The following is a 16,884-nucleotide window of genomic DNA, read 5'->3' as shown; positions in this document are numbered from 1 at the left end:
ACAACTTTATCCAAAACATGATCCACTTCTGAGCCAAGAAAATCTTCAAAAACAAAGCTTGGCAAAGCACTTAAACATGATGACTGAAAAAATGAGAGTATCAAAAGCATGACATATCACATTCAAATATCATGATAAAAAAGGAAAAAGGGAAAAATTAACAACTACCTGAAAATTTTTGCTGAAGTCAACGACATGTGGGAATTAAGACGTCTTGTTTTTAGCAATAAGAATTTTAGATTCAAAAATCTAAAACAGCATACATCATCAGCAAAATAACCACACCATAAAAAACAAAAGACATCATAACTTAACGCTTACGTCAGCTTACGTTTAACAAATGAATCAAACATAAGGTTCGCCTCATCGGTTGCATACTCCAACCACAACAAAGGTTTAACGACAAAGTTGTCCTTACACATTAACAATCCCATAACACCAACTTCATCCTGCTCAGTTCAATATTTAAAAATATCAAAGGTCTTTTAAAACCTCACCTCTCAACTAAAAATCTAAAACTAACTACGAAGACAACTAAAATGGATGGTCACCAACATAGTCATCCCTAGCACTCTACTCCTCACGCTTGTCCTGCTCCTTCTGCTCCTTTTCATCAGCAACAATTTCCTTCTCAAGCTCCTGCAAAAATATAACCAAATGTTAAGACATAAAGAAAAGAGAAAAAAAACAAAAAAGAGAAAACTTCAACCTAACCTTCTCCATCTTCTTCTTCGCTTTCATTAAAGCACTCTCTCTTCTACCCAAATTCCAATATTGGTTAAAATATTTCTTGCAAAGTAATTGAGTTCAATAAGAAACTTGACTCAACGACTCCACAGAAGGAAACTTAGTCTTTATCCAACATTTGCTCATATAAAGGATCTTTTGCCTCTTTCATCAAACGGAAAAGTGCACGAGTTGCGTACACACAACTCAGATCAGCACTAGTCTGAATAACAGTTGGCAAATTCTCGTATTGATGGCATAACCAAGCAAAGAATGGATCAAATTCTCCAAGCTCCCAGCAAGGATCTTTAGGCTTCGCACCAAACTTGTCATAACAATTCTTGCAAAGTTCCTAAAAACGATTACACTTGTCATAAAAATTTTGATCTTTCTCAGTAGAATTTTGTCCATCAAAACTTTCATCATATTGAATTTGGGCAATTTCAAAAATTCTATTCAAATGCTTATAATCTTTTCCAAGAATTTTGTCCATCAAAACTTTCTCCTTCTTCAAAAATTTGCCCAGAATCTCAACTGCCTTAACTTCAACATCAAAAATAAAATCTTCATCACTTGTATACTTCTTCGGGCAGAAAGCTTCTTTGTCAGGAAAAATATAATCCTTCCCCCTCACAACTTTCTTATGAAATCGAATAAAACTCCAACCCTTCTTAAGAGGCCAAACTCGAGCTGCAATATATTCTTTGCAAAGATCATAAGCACTTTGCAGATTAGCAGTCAACTTGTGAGCCTTCTTACAAATCTTTGAATTCTTTGTACTAGGAAATTCAGGCTTGCAATAAAAAACATTCCTCCCCATCTTCGCAGCCAACGGATAGCGCTTCACAATCTTCCTTGACTCATCCTTTTCTTCGATCATTGGAACCGATGATAAAACCAATACCGATACTAATTTTCAACCCATTTATTCTTAGAAGCTGGAGAAATTTGCTTAGCACCTCGAGTAGGTTTAAAACTATAGCAACCAAAGTACTTAATAATAGTCTTCCCATCTACATTCTTACTCCTAAACTGAGTATGCATCTCATGAAGAGCACAAAAAGCCCTGATATCCAAGCTTACATCTTGAGACTTTATTGCCCAAATAAAAAGAGCAATCTTCGCAATTCCATTAGGAGTTAGATGATGCATTTCTATATTATAAGCCTTCAGAAGTTCTTCAAGAAAGTCTTGACACGACATACGAAGTCCAGCTGCAAATTTATCTCAAAAAACCACACATTCATGAGGCTTCGGATCAGGAACTACTTCATTTCTAGGCAAACGAACAGATGCCCTCGCCACCATCCGATTAGTCACTATCCAATCCAACTCTTTATCATCCATCAAAGTTTGGCCAAACTTCAAAGACTTTGTGTCATCCCAACCAACTTGGACTCAGACGCAGAAACATCCGATAAATCTTCACCCAAGTCAGATTGATTAGATCTAACTAGAGAGTTTGCAGAAGCATTCTTCTCTTGATCAGACATCTAGAAAATAAGAAATTTCTCATCAAACCAAATATTAAAAACAACAACAACAGAAGAAAGAAAGAAAACAGAAACAGACAAATTTAAAATTAACCTTTAGTGAACAAAAACTTTCACCCTTGGAAGGAAATAGTCTTCGGAAAAGAGTTTGGCTCGGCTAAATTTTTTGACTTCGCTTCAAAGAAAATTTCAGCAGCACCTCCCCGTCTTCGATAAAGTAACAAAAACAGGTGGAGGGAACGAAGTATATATAGGCGGCTTCGGGTCAAACCTGACGGTTCAGCTTCTGCCGATCAAATATGAACGTTACAATTCAAAAAAAAGATCTGTTCACAATCTAACGGCTATAAACGGCCAACTCCAAAGTTCGGGACAACATTTTTTGTCTTCGTTTTAAATCCAAACTTTGTGGGATTCATACCTTTGGAGTAGGCCTTCGCCCGCGAGGGGCTGCTATTGGGGATTTAACTTCGCCAAAAAAACTCAGCCCCTGAAACTTTAAAGTTGAAATTATAATTTTCATAACAAAGTCTGCATGCAGGTAAAGAAGCATAGCGAAGATGGAAGTTTAAACTTCGTGAAAGGGATTTTGACTTCGTTGGAGAGAGCTTGTCTTCGCTGAAAAGAAGGAAACAAAGCCAAGCGAAGACAAATATTTGACTTCGCTTAACATTTCAAAGACAGAAAAGAAGCAGGGCAAGAACTAACTAAGTCCCAAGATACGAACACACAAAGAAGATTGAAGGCCAAAAGTTAGAGAATGAAGACTCAGAAGGAAAAAAAGACCACTTCACCCTTGTAGTTGAAAAGGATTCTACATATTTGAGTTAGGGGTAGAATATTTATTTTGTGTAAAATACAAAAACTAGGTCCCCTATAAATACCCCCTTTGACATATACAGGACGAGGATAAAATGATTACAACTTTGTCTTGTGTTCAAACTTTGATGCTTGAGTAATTTTTTACCCAACACTTGATGAAGATTGAGAGCTATGACATTTGACTTTTAAGAAAATCAACTCAAGAGGTTCAAATTACTTTTTCATTTGATCTTGAGTAAATAGGTATGTCATACTATTAAGAGGGATGCATCATGTTGATAAATGATTATTCAAGTGCTCAAGCCAACCCATGTCAGGTTTGAGTGAGAGAGAGACGCTAGAGCCAACTTACCTTGTTGTGACTGAGCATACTGGACATGGCCGGTAGGGGCTAGTCACACTGACTTCTTCTGGGTTCTGAAGTTTGGTTCGTCGAAAGTTCTGGCTCGGATTAGGAGTTCCGGGAGTCGGAACTCCCAGGGAGCCTTTCAGAGTTCTGGAATGGAATTGAAAATAAGAAAATTGCAAAAAAGGGGAACTAAAAAGGGGAACTCGTTAAAATAAAATATTGCATTTTTCTTTTCCCATTCTCATCGCCTTTCTATCCTTCTAATCGAACTTGAAATTGGATTCAAAAGAAAGCTTTTTGAATTCTTTTTTAGTATATGAAGCAAAAAGAAAGAAAAGATGGATAAGGATTGTATTCTTTAATTATTTATCTATGTTTTATTACTTAATTTATGATTTACGAATTTCAAATTTTTTTTTTATTCTATTGGATTGGATTTGTTCGAGAATTCGAAGAATTACAACAAAATCTTTAGAAATCACATTTTTAGTTAGGAACTTCTATGGATTTTATTCTTCTTCTTTTCTTGGGATCCAAAATAGAAGAATAAAAGATATTCTGTTTCATAATTCTGAAATAGAGTTCTTTTTTTTAGTATTACTCCTCATTAGGATGTATATATTAATCATCCGATTTTAATTAGGTTCTAATCTAATTAGTAGTAAGTATTTTCTTTTTTATTTAATAGTCTCTGACTATCATTAACTAAAGGGTAGAGCTATTCTTTTTTCTAGAGATTCTAGAGAAAGTGAGACAAAGTGAAGCGAAAGAGGTCCTGGCAATCATTGGGAGTTCTGACGCTTTGCACGCCTTTAACTCCCTAACTTTGGCACGGTGCAAGTCATATGCCTACCGGACATGTCCGATATGCACGTCCTGAGCCCAACGGCTAGATAACGGCTAGTTTTTCAAAGGGGCTATAAATACCCCAAGTCTCCACCTTTGAAGGCTGCTGTTTTTTGTTGACATTCTAACACATTTTTGAGCCTTGAGAACACTCTCCAACCCTCTCTTAGTGAGTGATTGATCCAATTTGCAAAATCCATCTTGTGGGTTGAGTGAGATTCAAAATTGAGAGCAAGCCACCCTTGAGCACTTGTGCATATTTGTCGATCTCGTGTTTTGTATTTATTACTCTGGGACTTTTCGGTCCTAGACGACTAGGCGTCGCCGAAAAACACCCGAGAGATTGTGGTATGCCTCAGAAAGTTTGTACCGGTTCGATTCCACCACCACAAGGGAAGGGATCAACTAGTGGAAGGAGGAAAATGAGTTAGAAAAGACTCTGGCTAGAGTGACCTTTGTGGTCCTCTAGAGCTGACCTTTGTTGGGTCGCTCACAGTCCCCTCAACCTGCAAAACAGCAGCGTGTCGTCCGCGCACTGGATGATAGGGAAATCACCATTGATTTGTGGAATTGGTGCCTTAAGAAGATTTCTCTCTACTGCTTTGTTGACAAGAAGTTGCAGTAGCTCAGTCGCCAGCACAAACATGAGAGGGGATAGCGGGTCGCCCTGACGAACACCATGTTTACAAAAACTTTTCTGCCACCCCATTAAGTAGCACCGCTGATGACCTGAAGGAGAGGATACACTGAATCCACACCAACCATCTATCAGGAAAGCCCATGTGTTGCATCATCAAGATGATGGTCGAGTGCTCGATAGTGTCAAATGCTTTCTCGAAATTCAGCTTCAAAATGATAGCTTCGTGACGCGAGTGAGTTGCTTATTTGGCTCTAAAATGCACTTGCTGTTTGCATGCGAAATTACTCTTTTACCCCTAGCGAATGCTTTCTCGAAATTTAGCTTCAAAATGATAGTTTGGCGACGCGAGTGAGTGTTACTTAATTTCTTGGCCCTTTTTTCTCTCAAACTTGCTTATTTGACTGTAAAACAAACTTGCTATTTGTATGCAAAATTACTCTTTTACCCCTGGCGCCGAAAGCAACAGTTCAGCAACCTATAGTTGCGTTGTATAGGTCTTTTAGACTGTCTACTATCAATAATTCTTACAAAATAAGATACAATATTTTTTAAGCATGGAATCATTATTTTTTATATATATTTGCTTGGCAACACACTGACTATTTAAAATTAAAATCCATAGTTGCAATCCAAGTGCCCACATACTGTTATTTTAGGCAACAACAATAAGAGGACGAATAGTGAGAGAGCGAATGAGAGAGAGGAAAGCAAAGAGCCGAGTGCTTAGCCTCTCTTCCTCTCCACCTCCTCCACTCATCCCTTTTATAGAGAAGGTGGGAGAGGAGGTTCTCTTCATGTCACTTAGTGGGATTTGCATTTACAGAAATGCTACTAAGAGCTACAAATGGACCTCTTAGGGGCTTGTATTTATAAAATGTCACTAAAGGCTACAAATAGTCCCTACATATTATTTGGTGAGACCTAGGCTATGTAATTGGGCCCTAAACATAAAAGTGGGGTCCCCAACATATGACGCAACCCCCAACACATACACAATAATGACAAATCACTAGATGAAACATTAAGGAGATAGGTTGAAAAAATAATGATTGAATATTTGAAAAAAAAATCATATGAATTTAAAATAGTCAGTGTGATGTTGCCATATGGAAATATATGTAAAAAAATAATGATTCTATGCTTGACAAAAATATTGTATCTTATTTTGAAAAAATTAGTGATAGTAGGCAGCCTGAAAGACCTGTACAGCGCAACTGTAGATCATTGAACTGTTGCTTTCGACGCCAGAGGTAAAAGAGTAATTTCATATGTAACTTAACACCGTTAGCCCATCAAACTAACAGAAGGACCAAGAAATCAAAGAAAATTTATTTTAGTGGCAAATAAGCAAGTTTGAGATAAAAAAAAGTCAAGGCCCTATTTAGATGCAAAGTATTTTTGAAGTATTGGAGAAATATTATAGTTTTACAAAATACTTTGGTTTTTAAAAGCTATTGGGCGTTTGGATGCAACAAATTTTGTAGTCTTTGAAACTATGGTTTTGTCGAAACTATAGTCTTTTTGAAGTTTTAAAAACTTCACTTATGACCTTTTTTTCCTAATTCTGGTTTTGTATCTCTTTGGCTTATAAAACCATAGTTTATGATATTACAGTTTTTGAAAACCCATCGTCCAAATAAGCTGCAAGAAAGTAGCACTTTCTTAAGGGCCAAAGAAAAAAAATTTCTCTTTTCCATAGTCTCCGCCCGTGAAAGGCATAGGCAACGGCGCCAGAGCGTCAAACTCGAACCCTCTCGACGATTTTAGCACTCATCACAATTACAATTACAAACACCGCCGTAAGCCAGCTCTCTAGCGCTAATCGATGCTTGAGCTGTAAATTTCTGGAATGCGCCCGGTCCCGCCTCAGCCATCCGGAAAACACGACACGACTCCAGCGCCGACTCCACGTCCCCCCTCGCCGCCGGGACACGCGTCCGCCGAGCGCCGCTGCCCACTTTATTGAAGGCTCTCACTTGACGCCATCGGCTTCCGTCCTCACACACAAGCTCGAGGGAACTAGCTAGAACACTCCGTCGGCAAAAAGAAACAAAACAACGCACACGAAGCGCCCGGGGCATCGCAGTCGTCGCAGGCGGCACGAGCAGCAGGAGTATCATATCGCGGCGGTCACCATGGCGCAGGAGGGCGGCCTGAGGCTGGTGTCGCACCCGATCGCGGCGCATGGCGGGCGGCTGACGCGGCAGTACTCGGCGGAGGGGCAGGGCGCGAAGAAGGACATGTCGCCGCCGCTGGAGTGGTTCGGCGTGCCCGAGGGCACGCTGTCGCTGGCGCTGCTGGTGCAGGACATCGACGCCGACCCCGTCCTGCCGTGGACGCACTGGGTGGTGGCCAACATCCCGCCCACCGCCAAGAGCCTCCCCGAGGGGTTCTCCGGCCGGGAGGGGGGCGCCGCCGCCCCACCGGGGCGCGAGTACGGCGGCTTGCAGGAGGGCATCAACGACTGGAAGCAGCCCGGGTGGCGCGGGCCCGTGCCGCGCGCCCTCCCACGGCCACCGCATCCAGTTCAAGCTCTACGCGCTCGACGACGAGTTGCACCTCGGCAACAAGGTAGGTTCGTTCGCGCATGCATGCGTGTACGAATGTTTGATGCTAAAATTTTGTTGGGAGCGTGCTAAGTGTGTGTGTGTAGCATTATAAATATTAGGCAACTTGCCCGGGGGAAAAGTGATATCCAGCACGGGTCCAATAATTTGATCAATACGCCCTACGCTTTTTTCTTCAATTGTGGAAACCCCGGGACGCGAAGTAGTAGGATTGGTTCTCATAATTATCACATAATTTTCAAAAAAAAAGGAATTTGTCGAAATTTTTTTTTTCTTGTTGAATAATGCCAAATCAAAAAAAATATCCAAAAATCCAAAAGTCAAAAGGAAATGAATTAGTTAATTCAATAAAAAAGAAAAGGGGACTCGCATATATATATATATATATATATATATATATACACTTCTTGAATTGTGTGTGATCGAATTGCAGGTGACCAGGGATAAGCTCTTGGAGGCCATCCAGGGGCACGTGCTGGAAGAAGCCGAGCTGACCGCCGTGTTCCAAGGAGTCGTCTCCAACTAATTAACACCATGGTTCCTCACATCTCTGTTGGTGTGCTTTGTATTTGTGTGGCAACCTTGTGATTTTGATCGAATAAAAGGGACTTTACATGTGCTTATTGCGGCCCGAGTCATGTGGGTTCTTTGCGTGTTTGCCCACTCACCCTCGAGAACTTGACGTTGGCCATGATTCATGAACCACGGCGATCCAAGGAACACGTCCCGGCCGTCGGCCGTCACATTGACACGATCACACGATACTGCGAAGGTTGGCCGCGGGCCCGCGGTGATGGCAAGTTGGATCGTGTTATGGCCCATTTACGGTCTGGTATCGATACGCTGGTAATCAGCAACTGCACGCTCTGGGCCTGTGGCCCAAATATGATACAAGGATCTGCGAAACCTTTCTTCTTGTGCTAATAAAAAGCCTAAAAAAACATTGCTCTTTTCTCGCGAAAAAAAAAAGTCTGTTAAAACGCCGTGTCCTCCCGCACAGACCGGTCGCGCGCCTACAGCTGAATGGTGACGCCCCTGGCTCCCATGCCTGACATCTGCTGGTCCGCCGACCCTTCCCTATCCATCATGCCACCGCCGCCGACCCTCGCCGCCAAGTCGTGCCTCGTGGCGTCGAACTTCTCGCCGTCACCCCAGAGCGCGTAGGCCTCCTCCCCGTGCGCGGCGTCGTCGCCGATCATGAGCTGGTCGTCGGGCATCCGCAGCGGCACCACCAGGCCGATGGCGAGCAGGATGAGCGACGTGACGGCCACGTTCCACGCCACCACAAAGGCGGCCCCCGCCAGCTGCTTCCCGACCTGCCGGGCCCCGCCGCCGTAGAACGCGCCGCGGAGGCCCGGCACCGGGGACTGGATCTCCAGCAGCTCCGGCGTGGCCAGCAGCCCCGTGAGGACGCCGCCCAGCAGGCCCGCCACGGCGTGCGTGTGGAGGACGCCCAGCGTGTCGTCCACCCTCATCAGCAGCGCCGACTTCTTGTGCAGGATCATCATGGTGAACCACGGCACGCTCCCCGCGAATACGCCCATGAGCACCGCCGCCCACGTCTGCACCAGGCCTGCACACACACACATGCATGCACACGGAAATTTTACAGATTTCACAAAGCAATTTCCCGGGCGCCTAATCATGTCGCGCCTAATAAGGTAGTAGTAACACGGCGACTAGTGAGGCGCGGCGCCGAGAACGTGGGTGGCTCTACAGATTTCGCTTTCGGTCGAGCCTGACGTGCCCGCGATTGGCTGCCGGTTGCCCGTTTTCCACCCCCCTCTTTTGACTCTGCATTAGTTTTTCTGATCCGTTCTGATCGCTTGACGTTGAAATGAAACCTGGTTTAGGCATAATACAGGTACAGCCAAATGCCGGATGCTCCGACGACCCAGACGACTGATGAAGCCCAATCAGCAGAATGTCGTCTCGGCGCACGCGACGACGCAACCCGTAAACACATGAGTTTCTGGGATGTACGGAGAGGCAAAGGCCGTACGGGAGAGCTAGGATTAGGATGGCAGTAGGGGGGCAACCGGGCAACCAGTGGTTTACCTGCTCCTGGGGTGATGCAGACGAGCCCCGTCATCATGCCCTGCACGGCGCCGATCACGGACGGCTTGTTGAAGAAGATGACGTCGAGGCAGGTCCAGGTGAGGAGGCTGGTGGCGGCGGAGACGTTGGTGTTGAGCACGGCCACGGACGCCGCGATGTTGGCGGCGTAGGGCGCGCCGCCGTTGAAGCCGGCCCAGCCCATCCACAGCAGCCCGCCGCCCGCGATCATCAGCAGGATGTTGTTCGGGGAGAAGCGCTCCCGGTCGCTCTTCAGCCTCGGGCCCACCTGTCGGCAACACAAAAGCAAATGGAACAGCCATTTCCCATCAGCCAGTCCGGTCGCTCTTCCTTGCCGTTGCGTTGTTGCCATTGCAAGATGACACGACGATTGAGACTTGAGACCCCAAGCGTCAACATCAGCAACTTGCGTCCAGTCGGCCAATGGCCATGGCCATGGGAGGCGTACCGCCGGTCCGCGCCGTCCGTACGTCGCCCTTGGCGGCTACAGCCGAAGGCTATCCTATCCAATCCACTGGGCGGTGTTAGGATCCGATTACTAAAATTTAAAAGATTTTACCTAAGAGTGTCTTCCTATCCCGTGATATCCCCTTTATATATTTAGAAAAACAAAACAAGAAAGTGATTTTTCTATAGAAAAAAAGAACTTACTTCCCGATGCCAACTCCTTGCTTTTAGTTGACGTTAGTAACATTCGTCTTCGTCTTCCACACCGGCATCAACAAAAAAAACTACTACTCCTCTTAAATGACATATTTCAATTCATTCATTCACATCACTTCCGCTACCAATCCTATCCTTACCTTTCTTTTTCCAATGGGCAGATAAAGGTCATTCTATGCTTTTTATTATTGAAAATATAGCAGATCTGAAGTCTTTTTTTATTATTTTTTTCTTCGTTTTTTAGTGTTTAGATACTAATAAAAAAAATAAATTATAAAATCCGTCAGTACTTCATGAGACGAATTTATTAAGCCTAATTAATCTGTCATTAGCACATGTTTACTGTAACACTACATTGTCAAATCATGGACTAATTAGGCTTGATTCGTCTCGTAAATTAGTCGCAAGTTGTGCAATTAGTTTCGTAATTAGTCTATATTTAATACTTCATGCATATGTCTAAATATCCGATGGGACAGTAACTAAAGTTTAGGAGAAGAAACCAAACACCCTCTAATTCAATTTGTTCACATGTTCATTGGGGTTAAACGTCCTATTCGTTTAGACTTGTTTGGCTAAAAATACTGTTGACTGATTTGGTATAAGAGAGAAATACTATTCATCGACTCAAACCAAATACGACAGAGCGAACAGACGACGAAAGTACTCGGCCTTTCCGGTGCGCAGCCATCAGCAATATGCCAGTGTCATCTGGTTGTCAAAAGGTGCAGGAGAAAAAAAAATCTGCAACCGGACGCATTAATTTCTTCCTAGATGACTTTGAATCTAGACACGCTGCTGATCGATGATTCTATTATTATTGTGATGAGTCTGTGATGCAGCGCGTGCATTCCCACAGACACAGTGGCGTCTCCGCGAGGAATCCACACTGCCTGCCCTGCTGTGTCAAATGAATACAGTACTGCGTCTATACAGTCCACACCTAGGGCCTCGTTTAGTTCAGCACCGATTCGGCACCGCCGGAAAACCGGACACGGTACTACACTGTAGCGTTTTGTTTTTATTTGGTAATAATTGTCTAATCGTTGACTAATTAGGCTCAAAACGTTCGTCTCGCAAAGTACAACCAAACTGTGCAATTAGTTTTTGATTTCGTCAACATTTAATACTCCATGCATGTACCGCAAGTTTGATGTGACGGTTGCATAGTGCCAAATTCATGAATTTTGGGGAACTAAACGTGGCCCTAACCCGTTACCCAAACCCGAGCCACCGGAACAGTGACCTGACCTCGCCGCAGGCGGCAGGCGGGCCGGGACAGAGTGACGTCACCATTCCAGTGACGACGTAGGGAACTGGGGATGGGAATTGGGGTGGATCACAACGGAAGTCAGAGGCGCACGTACGTACGTACCCAGTAGGCGGCGGTGAAGCCGGCGACGCCGGAGGAGAGGTGGATGACGTATCCGCCGGAGTAGTCGATGACGCCCCAGTGGTAGAGGAATCCGCCGCCCCAGAGGCTGAAGGCGCCGACGGTGTAGGAGAAGAGGAGCCAGAGCGGGGTGAAGGCCATCCAGGCCTTGATGTTCATGCGGCCCAGCACGGAGCCCGCCAGGAGCACGAGCGTGATGGCGGCGAACTCGAACTGGAACAGCACCAGCGTCGCCTCCGGGAAGAGGGGCTCGGTGCGGGGCGTGGCCCCGTGCGCGGTGGCCGAGAGCGAGGCGCGCCCGACGAGGTACCCCTGGGAGAGCGCTACGCCGGCCTTGCCCCAGAACGGGAGCAGCCGCTCCCCGAACGCCATGCGGAACCCCACCAGCACCCACACCAGCAGCGACGACGCGTAGGCGTAGAGCGCCATGAAGGCCGAGTTCACGGCCCACTTCTTCTTCACGATGCTGCCGTACAGCACCACCAGACCTGGCATGGACTGGATGCCCACCAGCGTCGCCGCCGTCAGCTGCCACGCGTTGTCGCCCTTGTTCAGCCAGTCCGGCACCGCCGGGAGCTGCGCCGCGTACGCGCCGCCCGACGCCGCCATGTCGCTCGCTCCGTGCAGGGCGGGACGGGACGGAGGAGACGCGAGCTCGGTTCGGTGGTGGCTAGCTGCTCTGCTATGCTAGTGCGCGCGCGCGCGTTTAGTACGATGCGGCTACCGGCTAGTAGGACTTCATATGGGTGATTAACTGGTTCGTGGCTTCATGAACTGGCGCTTGATCTGCGACAAATTATGCAGGTTAACCAAGTGGATCATAGGTGCTGTTTAGTTCCTCTCATTTTGCAAAATTTTTCAAGATTTTCCGTCACATCGAATCTTTGGACGCATGCATGAAGCATTAAATATAAATAAAAAATAAAACTAATTACACAGTTTAGACGAAATTCACAAGACAAATCTTTTAAGCCTAATTAGACTATGATTAAATACTAATTGTCAAATAACAACGAAAATGCTACAATACTATTTCGCCAAAAATTTCGCCAACTAAACGAGGCCATAATTGGACGGCGGGGAGTTCGTGACAGGCATGAAGCGAGCGACCAATTGGATTGCGAGACGAAGAGAGACGAAGGTCAACCCGGGAGCCACGAATGGCACGCGCGGTATGCGGCTGTTGCGTACAGCGCTTTTCCATTCTTTCCCTTCTCCCGCTAGAGACTAAGGATGAAAACGGAAAGAAAATATCCCGAATCGAATCGTATCGTTTTCTACGTTTGACCCGAGCGAATTCATATTTTCGGACAAAATACGGAATACTAAATTCGAATTCAAAATTCGGAACATAAAATTCGAAATCGGATCGAATTCGGTTTAGGCTTTGTTCGACCGATTTCTACTTTTCTACTTTTAATTTGGAATATCCCGAATTCGAAATTCGGTTTCGAAATTCGGTTTAAACCAAATTTGGCCCACTACAAGTCCAACCTTAGAAAAATTATATATTTTTCATACGATCTCGGATGAAGATGATTTTTATATTAAAATTGTAGCTCACAACGAGATCTACAATTTTATAGTTCTTAGTTTTTTCATTTGATGTCTTGAAGATGTTCAAAAAAATTAAACAAAGTCAGCGATATATTAATCGCGTACAAGCGCTTGTTGCCTTAAAAAAATCATATATTCCTTACGTCGTGTCAAATGGAGATACTTTTTAAGAAAGTTGTAGGACTTGTTAATTATTATGTACTTGTTAATTGTTATGCACTTGGTCCTACGGGTCAATATTCCGTATTGATTTTTCGTATACCGACCGTGTTCGACATAATTCCGCTTGAATTAGTTCGTTTTCGAAATTTTTGATATTCCGTAAGTTCGTGTTCATTTTCGTGTCCGGCTTTACCGCTTTCATTTTCGTTTTCGTATTCAAAATGTAAAGTAGAAAACGGTCGAGAGATTTTTCGACCGTTTCCGATCGTTTTCATCGGGACACACGCCTCCAGACTGTTCTGAAGGTGACAAGAACATAGTTGTTCCATTCCATATCGCGACTTGAATTGTTTTGGTATATGGGATTTCTTTGTCATTTCTGTGCGTGTTAGTTGAGGAGATTCAAGTCGACGAATGAAACCTAATATGGTCATGCGGGTGATGGAGTTTGCAGACTTCATACCTGCAATATGCACCAGAAGTGTAGATCAACCGCACCTTCACGCAATCTGCTGCTTCCTTGTGTATACTTGCCGAGTCGCTGTTGGCAATGGCTACACATACACGACGTCCAGACTATGGCCCCGTTCCGTTGACCCACACTTCTAGAATTGGGCAATGAACTAGTGTACGGAATGCTAAAGCCGAAAAACCTACGCCGTTTCACGGAAATAGATTACACATGTCCGGGTTCATGTCAGTCAACTGACTAACTGCATTCTTATGGTCTTGTGGGCATGCAAGCCAAGATGGCCTAGTGAACTGAGTATAAGATTTTGTTGCGCTCGTATGAACTCAGGACATCCTCGACTCCATCCGTATCTGTTGGCAGCTCTGCCTCTGCTCACCGTGTTTATCGCAAGGTCAGCGGCCTGCTTCAACCGGCTACAGACTGGATGGTGGATGCACTCAAAGCGCGACCATTTTTTTTATCGTGTCCAGACTCCACCCCCCACGAGATGAGTAACGGAAATGCTGTGGGTAGGACGTCCATTTCCTTCGGACGCACGTTGGTGGACCTCGACGTTTACGGGAACAGCCCAACCGGTAACACTATCATCTGCACAGAAATAAAAATAAAAAATCATCGCTCTCACCTTCCTCTTGAATCGCCGTTGTGCCCGCATCCATACTTGAACCACTCTCCACGCCTGCATCGCCACGGCGTGCTCCACAGCGACCGCACCGCCGCGCCCGCATCGCAGCGGCGTGCTGCACCGCACCCAAGCGCCGCCGCCTGCCTTCCTGTCTCCCCACTGCTACTCACCACTCGCCGCCGAGTTCTCCACTACACCCAAGCACCGCTTGCTAGCTACCGCAGTTTCCCACCGGGTAGGCAATGGCCGTTAGCGGCGCCATGTTTCAAGTATTTCAGGTGTTTCAGAAGTTATTTTCAAGAGTTTCATCTGAATGTTGCGTATGTTGCAATGGCTATATACGCATGTTGTAACTATACGTTCAAGTGTTTCAGTTGTTTCACACATATATTTCAAGTGTTTATAACATGTTGCAAGCGTATGTTTCAAGTGTTTCATACGTATGTTGCAAGTGTTTTATCTGAATGTTACAAAACTGGATCTGGATGTTGCATGTGCTTGCAATGGCTTCCAAGCGTTTTCAGGTGTTTTGCAAGTGTTTCGGACATATGTTGCAAGTGTTTTAACTGTTTTGAACGTATGTTGCAAGTGTTTCATCTTGATGTTGTAAAAGTAGATCTGATGTTGCACATGTTAAATGGGACCACTTACCGCTGCTGCCTGCTACAGCCGCTGGAGCGTTGGAAAGCGTACGAGGCACGAGCGGTCCCCGCCTGCTAGCGCATGGAAAGCGTACAAGGCACGAGCGTCAAGCGGTCTCTGTGTGTTGTCGGTCGGGCAAGTGGCGGGTGCGGTCCGGGTGGTGCGGGCCCCCACGTGGGTGCACTGGGTGTTGGTGCGGGAAACGGGGTACTGGCACCGGCACGAACGTCGAGCGGTCTCTGTGTGTCTCTACATGTTTTCGGTCGGGCGAGCAGCGTGTTCGGTCCAGGTGGTGCAGGCCCCCGTGTGAGCGCACCGGGTGTAGGCGCGGAAAATGGGGTACTGGCACCGGCGTCCGTTCGGACGCTAGCAATCCCCCAGAGGAAGTGACCGTGGTGAACAACCTGGGTGGTCATTAATCGCAATGGGTATGGTCTTAACTGCCGCATCTCTAGTTTATAATAACCCCCATAGAATTTTAATTTCTAACCACATTTTCACCATCCAACTCCAAGCCGCCAATCCTCTATACTTGCAAGTTGAAACAGGTGAAGCATCTGAATGCATGCTGTGGCAAACAGCCGACGACTAGAGCGACCAGTTTCAAAATAATGATTTATTAATCCTTATTGTTTTAATCTACACTAAACTATGTAAAAGAAGATTCCTCAAAGCGACCAGGTACATGTCAAGCCCACGACGATGACTACCTGAAGGAGGCGTACTCGCTAGAAGGCGTTATCTATCTATGATTACGTATTCAATCATTTATGTAATGCAACGTCTATGACGTGTGGGCCCTGAGGGCAGAACCGGTCTGTATTAAGCCATCTCCGTGAGACTCTGTAAACATATCGCATTTCAGACAATACAGACTCGGCAGGAGGAATCTTTCCTCTGTCGTTCCGATCTTGTGCTCCTCTTGTGTTCCTCACGTCGACGGTGTTCACCGACGGCAACGGGGTGTGACAAGTGGTATCAGAGACGGTTCTTCCTCGGTGTGGGTGATGAGATCCACCGGCTCTTCTCCGACGTCAGTTATCGGCGGCGGCGGCTTTTCTAAGTCGGCGTGGTCACCAAATCCTCATCAACCACCCAGGTCAGGCAGCTCTTGCCCGTAGCGCTTCCCGTATCCGTCTAGCTTCGATCGCGGTTTGTAATTCTGGGTGGCTGGTTGATCTCTGTCCTTGTCCTCGTGGTGTTCGATTGGAGGTCCCATAGGTCCACTCTTTGGTGGAACTGGGTCAGCTGCGGTGTCGGTGTTGCCTACCTCAGAGCTCCACCCCACCAACTCTGGTCCAATACCACCACCCACCTCACCACCATCCCTACTCAGATCCACCACCACCAGCCCCAATCCACCACTACCACCGCTCAGATCCGATCGGTCTTCGGCACATCACTCAACTAGGGGACTACATCAGCAATTCGTTGGTTCAAGAGGCGAGAACTTGGTGAGCAGCCATCATCCTGCTCCCTACCTCTCATTAGCAAGCAATCAGTCGAGGCGAGGGTTTCAGAACATCGTTTCCATGTAAAATTCCGTAGTCTTGTGTAGCTGATTGTTGTGCGGTGGTGAAGGCGAAGAAGTGTCCACACACTCGGGTTATAGAGCAGGTCTCTGTGTAAAATTCCTTGGTGGTGCCTCACTTCTGGGCGTAGTCGGCAAGTTCAGGTGTAACAGACTAAGGGGGAGGTCTTCCAAACCCATTGCTGCACCTCGGTATCAGTCACAACGGCTCCCAAGAAACCATTCGTGCAGACCCAATTCATCTTGGAAGCCATGTCTAAGAACAGTGAAGAGGACAATACAAGGTGGGATAAGATCATGGGGAACTTTGATCTGTTGTT

At 45.8% G+C, this 16,884-nt stretch overlaps 1 protein-coding gene and 1 pseudogene across 1 annotated transcript; one reads left to right on the top strand and one right to left on the bottom strand.

Moving 5' to 3' along the window:
* The first annotated feature begins 6,607 nt into the window (after positions 1-6,607).
* LOC136514337 (uncharacterized) lies at positions 6,608-8,037 on the top strand (annotated as a pseudogene).
* Positions 8,038-8,247: 210 nt separating this feature from the next.
* LOC136513685 (ammonium transporter 2 member 1-like) lies at positions 8,248-12,335 on the bottom strand. Its single transcript, XM_066507643.1, has 3 exons — positions 11,558-12,335; positions 9,502-9,787; positions 8,248-9,016 (listed from the first exon to the last, which is right to left on the bottom strand). Exons 1-3 carry the CDS (start codon positions 12,182-12,184, stop codon positions 8,457-8,459), a joined length of 1,473 nt encoding a protein of 490 aa, XP_066363740.1. The 5' UTR covers positions 12,185-12,335; the 3' UTR covers positions 8,248-8,456.
* Positions 12,336-16,884: the final 4,549 nt, after the last annotated feature.

This window comes from Miscanthus floridulus, chromosome 16 (assembly GCF_019320115.1).
Source record: "Miscanthus floridulus cultivar M001 chromosome 16, ASM1932011v1, whole genome shotgun sequence".
NCBI lineage: Eukaryota > Viridiplantae > Streptophyta > Magnoliopsida > Poales > Poaceae > Miscanthus > Miscanthus floridulus.
This window is presented reverse-complemented; position numbering and strand designations above follow the sequence as displayed.

Coding starts and splice junctions, on each gene's coding strand:
- LOC136513685 (XM_066507643.1), bottom strand. CDS start 12,184: ATGGCGGCGTCGGGCGGCGCGTACGCGGCGCAGCTCCCGGCGGTGCCG. Junction 9,788..11,557: donor GCTTCACCGCCGCCTACTGG/GTACGTACGTAC, acceptor TGTTGCCGACAG/GTGGGCCCGAGGCTGAAGAG. Junction 9,017..9,501: donor CTGCATCACCCCAGGAGCAG/GTAAACCACTGG, acceptor GTGTGTGTGCAG/GCCTGGTGCAGACGTGGGCG.